The following is an 11,393-nucleotide window of genomic DNA, read 5'->3' as shown; positions in this document are numbered from 1 at the left end:
AATATAGTCAGAATAACTGAGAGGTTCTATAAACTAAAGTAGAGAATCATAAAAAAACGGAATAAACAAATACCCAGTTGACCATGATAATGCTGATATGCGCTTGTTCATATACTCGTACGTCCTACTAATTCTGGAATGTTTGATGGTACATCAGATATAACTTAATATGTTGTTTTGACTTACATTAACACTAAAACATCCACTGGAGCAAATGCATCTATACGTTTGTGCTTTGTTTCTCCGACGTCCTGGCCTGTAATGTCAGGCCTCTGACCTTGCGAGCTAAATAAAGCAGTTTGTCTTCTGCCAAGACCATGACAGCCGACGTACACAGGAAAACAGTTGCCAGTGACAGTGGGAAGATATTCTTAGCTGCTTGGACAATGAAGGCTTGAATCTAGACCTAGACGCCGATGGTTGTGTTGTGGCTGTTTTTTTTTTTTTTCCTTTCTTCACTTTCTGTGAAAAAGATTCTCTCTTTACCGCCACGAGCGATCAGTTTCCACGCCACGTTCCCCTAAGTCGATGTGAACAGTGACCCCAGGTGTGTAAAGTGACCCGAGGACAGCTGAGACACCTGAGCACAGCACCTTTTGGAACACAGACGAGGAGTCTGAGGCCATGCTGGACAGATTAAAACCAGAACAATCCAGTTTTTAATAAGAGGAACAAACACGAAAAGTGGTCATGCCATACGGCCGTAATGCCAGATACCACAAATTACGGGGCATTTCAACAGTTTGCTGAGTGTATTCATTCTTTGCCTTTTTTCTTTTTGTGTATGTGTGTGTGCGTCTTTTGGTTACAGGAATCACCAAACTTTGTTCACTGTGACTTGTTTTAATGGAGAATATCTACATGACCGTTATTGAGACAGTGGATGTTAAAACAATGTTGTGAATTGATGTGAAAAATGTGCTACTAGCTTTAACCCAGCCCTATGTACTTTAGTCCCCAAAACATCAAACTCTGAGCACCCGCAAACTGTCCAGTTCTCTGTTCAATAGAGCACATTCGCAAGAGGTTGAACATTATAGTCAGAAGGAACCCTTACAAGCTGGTTTCAGTATACAGCACTAAATACTACCCGCAAACAAGACCACCAATAACCCCTCTGGACAAAATAAAAATCACACGAGATGTGTGCTCTGGATTAGGTACATTTAATGGCAAACAGAGCTGGGCATATTTATTAATTTAACGCAAGCATGTCAGATAACAAGTGCCCACAATCAGTTGTAAGATAGGTTTTACAAAGCAACATCAGATTTGCCATATCCCCAAACTAGAATAAATGTCTTTTAAGGCTGACAAACAGCAATGTGCAGCACAATATAACTCATTTGGCCATAGAAATGATCTTTTACACATCAAAACTGGGAAAATGAGGAAACGGCTAGTCAGAGGTCGCAGGCCAGACAAAGGGTCACGGGAAAATGCCAAAAAAAATTAATGTTCTGCAGCTTATCTGTTTTCAGACAAAAGTTAAAAAAACGTGGGCAATTAAAAAAAAAATAAAAGTAATCAACTTGGGAGGTATACTGAAGAAACAATGCTAAATGTTTGCATTTGCAAGAAGGTTTAGAACTTTTTTATTTAACCTCTTTACAAAAATAGCAAATAAAATCTCAAAAGAATCAGGGACTGTGGCAAAGATGACGCTATGAGAGTTGGGGGGGTTGAGGGATTGGATACACAGCCCTGAAAATTTCTGCACTCAGGCACCCTCAGACATTAATGTTCTCTGTAGGTTCGTCCACATGTAATTTAAATTTAAAACCCTCACTAACCCTTGAACTAAAGTGAAGATTATTCTTTAAGACCATCAGGTCCCCAGCACACTACAGGAAGGGTTTAACAATAATAAATGAGCCATTAGGTCTGTTGGAGCCCATTTAGAAGTTTTGCAATTAAGCAAACACAACATAACAGCAACTTGGAGAAAACAGATTGGTTTTCAGTTGGAATGTTGCTTTTTATGACATCTTTGGGGCTGGGAAAAAAAGAACCAAACCCTGCAAACAGAAGCATACAATTCTGTCTATGCACAGCAACCACAAAGCTAAACACAATTGTGCCTCTACAATACACTACACACTATACAAATAAAAAAAAAATACTTGAAATTAAATTGAGCAAATTTACAGTCAATCATGAAACTTCCTGGAAGCAACGCTGTAACAAGGGGAGCAAAGAAACAAAACATAATAGTAGTTGGCAGGATGAATGATGTTGTGGGTTAAGAGTCTGTCAGATGGGTCATCCTGAGGCTGGCACAGCAACTTTGAAGAAGGTAGCAGGGCATGGTGCTGAGGGAGCGTTTTAATTCTGAGGAGGAGGGGGAGGCGGCGCAGGAGGCATGCCAAATGGTGGCATCCCTGGGACACCCATGCCCATCATGGTAACAAAGTTGGAGGGGTCCATGGGGGGTGGTGGAGGTGGAGGGGCATACATCATGCCTGCAGAGCCAGGAGGTGGCGGGGGAGGGGGTGGAGGAGCACCAGGGGGCAGAGGCGGCTGAACACCGGGGGGGCGGCGGCACCATAGATTGTGTGCCCATTGGGGGAGGGGGCTGAGCAGCAGCGCCTGCTGACTGCTGGGGCTGTTGCCAGGGTGGCAGGTTGCCGGTGCCAGGGGAGGATGTAGTGGTGGTATCTGAAGAAAATTTAAATAAGAGCAGTCAAAATGTACATCATAACATTATACATTGAATTTAAGCAAGCGGTGACCATCGAAGCAAAACAGATTTTGTACCATCAGACTAACATCACAGACACAACCCTGCCTCATACTCACTCTGCTGCCACGGTAGAGGTGCGCTAGTAGCCATACTGCTGGCAGGTGGTGGTGGTGGAGCCTGCTGCTGCCATGGTGGCAGGGGTCCAGATGGTGGGGGTGGGGGCTGGCTGTTTGGAGGTGGAGGTGGTGGTGGCATCATGCCCATGGGTGGAGGTAGCAAGCCTTATTTAAAAATAAATAAAATAAAATTGATACCAGCATTTCCAGTAAAATGTTGGCTATTATGCAAATTTCACTGCGAGATTATTTAACAGTGATACAAGTTCCTCTAGCCTGTCTATGGTCCAGCAGTGGCTAGAAATGCTGACTGGTGTAAAGCGTGCTTTGGCCATTCTGTTCAAACGGTCGAATCTGGAACGTCTCCCCTTATGTAGTCATAAGGGGACAGGTTAGCTCCCCTTGGTCATGCTTTGTCCGTCCAGAGAATTTCCCACCAAACAGGAAGTGTTGATTAAGTAATTTCTAATGCCCGTTCTCCTCCTCGTTTGCATTTAAAGCTACACACACCAAGGCAGCGCTTCCTGGGGAAATCACATTGAGTGACTAGCTAAAACTGGCTGTAATTCCACACCACGGCTTAATTTCAGAAAGAGACTTCAGATACAATATTAGAGGACCAGTAGGAATAATATAAAGAATTTCTTAGGACCAGCAGATGAAACTCACCAACTGGGTGTCCATGAGGAGAAGGACCCTGGCCCATTGGTGGAGGTGGAGGCTGCATCCATGGTGGGGGCATGCCATTAGGGTTGGGTGGCATTGGTGGGCCTCCCATGTTTGGCATGGGTGGCGGGAAGTTGTGGTGACCACTTGGACCACCTGGGGAACCTCCATACATGTTGTGGAAGTTTCTGTTGTCCGAAGGGCCAGAATTCATCCAGGGAGGGCGATTCTGCTAAAACAGAGCACAGGCTAAGTTAACCATGCCAAACATGACAAAGAAAACAAGCTATTCTCAACCATTTCACAGTGCAAAAAGAAGTCCAAACTGCTTCACAAGAATGACAATTACATGTTGACTAACCAAATTAAGCAGTTAAAGACTGATTTACAAGGGGATAAATTAAAGACTTGGTTGAAAATATTTAAAACCAGTTTTTTTAAATATATGAACAATATTTTTCATATATAAAAAAAAGATAAAAATGAGACTGTAGAGAATGTTTTGGGGCACATACTGGTGGTGGCTGGTTGTTACTGGGCCCAGACCCACGGGGGCCACTGTTGGGGTTACTGCTGTGACCCGCACCGGAGGAGGGAATGGGAGCCTCGCCAAGCTCTGCCATTAGGGACAGGTACTCCTTATCCATACGAGCTTTATCTTGTGCAGATTGGGGAGGTTCTCCAGCTCTAGGGGCAAAAGAGCTACAAAAGAGAGGGTGGTAATAATGTTGCAACAGTTAGATAAACAAACATGTACATCTTTAAAAGATTTGTTTCAGCAAAGTATTTCATTTTTCCCAGATGGGAGAATTACCTAGAGAACTTGCAGTCCGAGGAAATGTGACCGGCTCCACCACATTTGGTGCAAAGAGTGGTATTTGTGATGCTACGAGGCTCAGAGTTCTGCCAAGGGCGAAGGATCCTTTAGGTGCAAAAAACATTAAGCACGTTAAAACAAGGCTAATAGAGTTACTGATCAACTGTGTGTCCTGTACGTCTGAGCTGCCCAGCTGAAGCACTATAGGGTACCAAGAAGAACCCCAACTACAGAACTACAGGTACACACAGATCTAATAAATCCTATGCTAGCAAAAACAAATTATAATTGATTTAGAATTAGTTTAACAAAAAAAAAAAAAAAAAAAAAAAAAAAATTTCACCTGTTGTCATCCTCTCTCAAAGTACCATTAAGACGGGCCAGTTCACGCAGCTGCATTTTGCGAAGGTCATTCTGGTCCTCTGGTGTCTCAATTCCCTGCTTTAGGATGTTTCGAATCTAAAAACCAACATAACGAAACACTCGCTGAAGACAGCAGCATAAAGTATCTCTCAAAACAGTGTTAAAGACGTATTAGCCAGCTACTACTCTGGCCTGTGTCTGGCTTCACCTGCTCGACTGCCTTCTTCACATTCTCCATGGTGTTCGCTGTTACCAGTGCATGGAGGGGCTCATCCTCTCCAGGTAGCATCTGTCCGTCCTTACGGCCCACCTTCCCCTCCTTCACAGAGCCTTTCCCACGAATCATAATCTTTGCACAGCACTCCTTCTCAATGTTTTTGAGGGTATTACCACTGCAAAAAAAAAAAAAACATTGTTATATATATTATTAGTCATGCATACTTGTTTGCATACATTTTGTCTAAACTACAGAAACAGTCATGTTAAAGTAAAACCTACAGACAGGCACTCACCGTGGCCCAATCAGCAAGCCGACAAAGTTGATCTCTGGATACTCATCTTGTGGGATCATGACCTTGTCACTGACTCTAGTGGCAGGAGGCCTGAAGAAACCACAGTCAACAATTCACACCCTAAGTCCCAAACCTTAACACGATTCAAGCAGTTAACGGAAAAAAATCTGGAAGCACGCCAGTAGAGATGCATGACTGAAACTAGACACAATAGTCCCACGAAAATTGCTGACAACACGGACACTAATATTGAGGGACAGCAAACATGGGTTTAGTAAACGTAGATCCGATCTGACTAAACACAAAGACAATTGATCAAAACTAGGCCAATAATGCGCTTTTGTAAAATTCAACAGTCAAAACTTTACTTACTTGTAGTCAGCAGGTGGCTTAAATTCAGGATTGAGGGCCACCATCTCAGTAATAAGCGCATGTCGTTCCTCTTCCAGCTTCTTGCGTGTGCGGTACTCACGTGTGTTCAGCCGTTTGCCTTCACTGTTGTAGATGGGCTCTGGAGAAGGGGACCTATCAAGGGAAGAGCACAGGACAGATCACAGACATCAGAAACAGTCCCACTTTCAAATTTAAAAGAGCAGCAAAACACCAGTCACAGAACTGCCATTAGTTTCCCTTTTTCTGACTAAACCCTGGAGTAATTTCTGTTATTTCAAGGTCACTTGTTATTTCAAGAGCACATAACATGCCCCAGAAGGGAAAAAAAGGGCAGGGCAGGTAAAACGTTTTGGAGCTCAATGGTCAGGTCAAGTTGGGCGGGAGGTGGGGTAGTAATGCATTCAATCTGTATCTCAAATTTGCATTAGGCAAGGTGACTGGTGGGCTGAGAGACCAGTTCCACATCCATATCCCAAAATGGGAAAGAGGTATGCCAAAGAAAAAGTCCTGAGAAAGGTTTCTGCGACCTGGGCAACTAAAACAGTGATGATCCCTTAAAAACTTGGGCTAAAAATCCATTGAAATAGGGAGCGAAGAGGACTGCCGGCTGCTAGCTTGCAGAGGGGAGCTCAGTGGGTGGCGTGGGCATCTCAAAGTTGATTTAGAGCCCGGTCCGCGATGCTGAAAACCTGTTACGAAGTTATGGAGTCTCTGCGTTTAAAAAAAGGTTAAAGAATCACCAAAAGGGGAATTTCTGGGTTAGAGAGAATCAAATCATGATTAGACATTAACCTCTTTCCTCCCACCCCAATGCTCTTGTATGAGAACTGCATCAGTTTTGCCAGGCCCAAAGCTAACCACCCAGACAGGAGAGTGAGGAAAAAAAAAAAATTATGTATATCCTAGAGGACTTTAAAATAAAAACCATATAGTATATGAAAAGTATATGAAAACCATATACTTTCCCCTGGGGAAGTTAGGGGGCGTTAAAGGCACGGTTCCCAGGATGAGCTTTTGTTTTTGCTTTGCTGTAAAAACACTGAATTAAGATTATTGAAAAGCTAAATCAGTCAAGAAGAACTGAGGCTGAGGCTATCAGCGACACACTCACACTGCCATGAAACATGACCATGTCCTGCTTGGGAGTGGGGGTCATTGAAAAGGAGACAAACTGCTTATATAGACTAAAGTTAAGAGTGAGCCATTAACACTGTTATAGTCAATTGAGGGTGAGACAGGACCAGGTTTCTCCACCTAGAACTCTTCCAGTGCACAAATCTGGAATACAGTGGAAATCCCCTAGACGAAAGGGCTGGTGCAGCCCTAATTATGGAAAACCATTAGTGACCATAGAAAAAACATCTGACAATCAGAGGGTTAAGTCAGTCTTCAGGCAAACTTTACAACACTTACACTATTAAGGTAGAAAAGGCAAATTAAAATAATTAAATATGTAAAACACTATGAAAAGCTAAACTGTATTCTTTAGTAATAAACTAACAATATGTACATATCTAGCAAAACTATGAAATTAAGCTCTAAATAAATGCACATAAACAATTTTACAATTGTGATCTCAAACATGAATAAACACTGTAGAAGATTATTGGAAAATAGTTTTGAAGGAGATGGCTCTGAACCATTAATTCTAAAATGACAGAAAATCTACTCTCAACTTTAGAGTCCTAAGCCTGCCCATCTAACCCAATGCCCTGGAATTGAGGACCAGTTGACTTTAAACCTTTCAAATTGTTGAAGTCGTTTCTCTGCAAAGTGACAATGATTTCAAATGGCACTTTGCTGAGAAAATGACAGAGTAAATTGAGGCAAGAAAACGCTCACTTCTGCCTAGGTACTTCTTTGGCTGGTTTACACTTTATCCGTTTAATGGATTTTAGGCAGCCATGCTAGGCGGTTTGACAAAACTGTACAACTCGACTTGACACAAAATGCAAGCTGCAAATAATTCAGTGACCATTTACACAATGTTTAGGGGAAAAAAGCTGCAGCCATTTTTTGTGACCAGAAGAGTCACCAGTGCGCACCAATTTAGAGATTATGTATTTAAATATATAACCCACATTAAGTGACCAAGTGTAAATAAGCCATCAGAGCCCTTTGTAATGCTCGTTTCTTTACTTCTCCAACTTTCTCTAGGTAGTAATGGGAGAATTTATCCCCTTTGTACTAAACTTCCTACCACACAGTGAAAACTTTTTCTGATTAGGATGCTGCTTCTGTCACTGCAGTAGAACACCACAAAAGAATCTCAAGTGCCACTGACTGAATGACAAGCAAAAGAAGCATGCTTAAATATTTCAGCTCTGTCAGTAGGGCTGGGCAATACCATGTCAATTTATTTTTTCAAAGCTATCCACATACAACAATGCTTCCCAATTGTGGTCTTGAAGAGTCACCAAATCAAGATCTTACTTCTTTCTACACCAAGCCCATCTTCATTAGGGACATGGTGAAAGTCTGTTTTGCGACATTTTGGCTCATGACCTTTCAGGAAACACTGCAGCATAGTATTAATAAGTATTGTGCAATGCTATTGTGCTAAGATGTTTAGAATGATAATTTATAGTCATAAAAAAATAAATGACCCTGTGTGTATGCAAGACATTCTAGACAAATAAACCAATAAAAGATTAAGCTGGCATATTGAGTCAAAAATCACTATTGGTGTGTAATCCACATGATGTGTTACATCATGAAAGGATTAATAGAATATCTAAGGTGGAGAAGTAAAGAAATTAGTCTCAAACTTAAACTAACCTACTCTTAGACAATAGTTAGTCCTAGTTCAACAGATCCCACACTAAAGAGCCATGTTATTAAACTCGTTTATGAACATTTGCTTTCAATGATTACTTTAGAAAAAGTTAAAGAAATTGTTACTGTTCATGGGGGTTAAAACTTTATCCAGACCTGTCCTCAGGGTTTACAGGGATTCCCAGGTCTCCTGTACGCAGTTTACGAGTCAGGTCTTCAATCTGCAGTTGGACTGGAAGAAGTCAGGTTAGGAAAGAAAAACAAGGATGGAAAGAAGTTGTGGTTACCAGTTCAAAAAGAAACAAACATGGCGAAACATTTCAGACCATAGACCTTAATTCAGTTGAGATCAAGAAAGAACATAAACATGGTTAAAATGAGCAGCAAAAAATTATTCTACAATCTGGAAAACCATTCCTCTTTTCTGGGGAATGAAAGCTTAAATCTTTAACTAATTTAAATATATTATAGAAGCAAAAGGTACAAGATGTATGAGCAGTAACATAACATCCAATAATCCAATCCCCAATAAGATAGAAGGGTTTGCTCAAAGTAAAAAATGTTTACCAGGAAATCAGGTTTCCATAACATGCCCAATATAAACATATATTTACATGCCTAAGACTGCAGTTTCTCCAAGGGGAAATAATAAAAAAAACATCTGTTCACCCAAGCACTCTGCAGGAAAGTACTGATCATTAACATACTGAAAGAAACCACGAGTGGGTAAATCATTGCTGCATGGCAGAAATGGAGACCTGACAAATGTTCACAATTACCTATGGTATAAACACAAAGATGCATAATCTCCTGTCCTCCTTACTCTGCAGTGCTCTCTGAGACCATAAAGGTAAACTGAAACGAAGATAAACCTAAATACAGTTCCATAAAGTGAACGAGGAGGAGGGGGGAGCGGTGGAAAAACGTGCTAACACTTCATTTGGCAGCTAACAAAGCATACGTAAAGAACGGCAACAAAGTGGTGGGTCAACAGCACACATGAATATACATATTAGAGCAACACTAATTATCAAAAAGGGTGAATCAATAACATTTGTTATTGGCAAAAATTTGACATGTATATTCTGCTAAATATTCTACCGGAAAATAAGTAGATTAGCGTGTGTTTAATTGAACTTCCCAATGTAATACAATAAATTGCTGAAGAAACATGCAAATCAGGGCATCAAATAAAAGCAGCATGCTTTTAGCAACGGTTTCTATGATAGAAGCACATTGCGTCTCATTAAATAGTGAAAAGGCCAAAAAGAAAAAGAGCAGTCACTTGATTTAAACATAAAAACAAGGGGGTGAAGATAAAAGTTGGTAATGTCAAATATACACCGCACTTGCACATTTGTAAATAAATAAATAAAACCAGTTATTCATGGACGCATGAAGAGAGGATTCACAGCAGGTGATCGTTGCTAACGGATGCCCAATGATATGTACACGTGTAACACTGTAGGAAAAAGACAGTGCCTACTAGCCAGGGCAAATGGCCAGAACGTTATGTACAAATGTCATTTTGAAAAAAAAATAAATCACCGGTGAATCTGAGGTGAGGAGATTTCACAAGGGAAGGGGGCAGCCGCTGAATTTCATTGAGGAGTGTCTGCACAGAACAGTTTGAGCTCACATTTTTACAGGCAGTGAAAAATGTGAGGTGAGCCTGATTCGGCCTTCTTGGTGCGAAATGGCCCACCCAGATGAGAAGAAAATGTTTGCGTGGCATGGTACACCACGACAACACTCAAGACTAATGGAATTCAGCAACGTGATTTGTGTGACCAAACACCAAGGCTACTGAATGCCATAATGACAACGTTTCTTACAGTCCTGCAAAATATTTGTACACTTTCAATCAGCTCAAAGGGCAGATTACAGATAACACCATAGACAACCCAATATACAAGTCAGTCACAAATAAAGATCAATAATTACCTATATAAGCTCTCTCCTGCTCACGAGTCAGCCCCGGTGGGATAACCGTCGGCATTCCAGGGATGACCGTCTTCTGATCAGGAGTCTCACTGCTCCACCGGCTTCTCTTCCTGCCTTTCTTCTGACCGAAGTCTGGATCAAAAGAAAGAAAAAAAAACGACCTCGATAAAAGCTATAAAAAGCTACGTCGCCATGAACAGCCCGCAGCTTATTATTAAGACGCCAGCACAACATCTGGACGTAGAAATACGGTTAAAACGTCACGAGCTGTGAAGGCTGTGGTCAGTGGCGCCGGGTAAACAAAGTATAAGAAAGTACTGACTTAATTAACTAATTCTAATTCACATGGATGAGCCACATAAGGCCACAGCGCAGGACTACCGCTAACGAACACTGGTGCAGACTCTAGGCCCCCGTGGCCGGCGGCGGCGGGCAGGCCCGGCCACGATGCTAAGCTCTTACCTCCACCCTGCATCACGGCTGCCTGTTGAGGCTGTGGCGGTGGCACTGGAAACGCTGTCCCGGCGGTGACAAACTGGTGGGTCTGTGGAAAGGCCACGCTGGGCATCTGCGGCTGCTGGAAGTTTTGAAGAGGGGGAAACGACACCGGAGGACCCGACGGAGCCATTAGCCCCGTACCAGGCCCGGCCTCAAAACCCCGCTTCGCGCCTATACTCGGGTGCAGCTTCCCCAAAGGGGTTGCATTTGCTCCCGTCGCCATATCTAAAATTAATTATTAAGCTCTTTTTTAAGAACCGTTATAACCAATTATTCGTTTACGCCAGCACCCTGCGTTTGCTAAAAACGTGTCGAGAAGCTTCTGCGGTCCGCCGAAACGCATCGGTCCAAGATGGCGCACAGATCTTGACAAAGGATGATTACCCTCTGCGCTACGCATTCCTATTGGGTACAGTATCTGCCAATAAAAAATCTCTGAAGTGGATTGGCTTCGAGAAGGAATCCGCCCACCATTCCCTCAACTGTGATTGGAACAACGTCCTTGTCAGGGATTAGTCACTACATCAGCCCCGCAGTGCTACGGCCTTCCTCTTATTTTAATCAGACTCGGGGCTCCCCGTTTTTCGCAAAATTCTAAAAAAAAAAAGTTGTTTTTTTTTGTCATT

General features: G+C 42.3%; 1 protein-coding gene across 1 annotated transcript; it reads right to left on the bottom strand.

Annotated features, from left to right (window-relative positions):
• Positions 1-1,143: 1,143 nt before the first annotated feature.
• sf1 (splicing factor 1) lies at positions 1,144-11,127 on the bottom strand. The gene is given in 13 exon segments (XM_029002515.1): positions 1,144-2,538; positions 2,540-2,658; positions 2,800-2,964; positions 3,469-3,697; positions 3,981-4,167; positions 4,280-4,387; positions 4,626-4,741; positions 4,854-5,037; positions 5,158-5,247; positions 5,530-5,682; positions 8,482-8,557; positions 10,270-10,401; positions 10,732-11,127. Coding segments are annotated over 13 exon segments (2,031 nt in total). The 5' UTR covers positions 10,991-11,127; the 3' UTR covers positions 1,144-2,325.
• Positions 11,128-11,393: the final 266 nt, after the last annotated feature.

The sequence above is a fragment of the Denticeps clupeoides genome, chromosome 1 (genome assembly GCF_900700375.1).
Source record: "Denticeps clupeoides chromosome 1, fDenClu1.1, whole genome shotgun sequence".
NCBI classification, from domain to species: Eukaryota; Metazoa; Chordata; class Actinopteri; order Clupeiformes; family Denticipitidae; genus Denticeps; species Denticeps clupeoides.
This window is presented reverse-complemented; position numbering and strand designations above follow the sequence as displayed.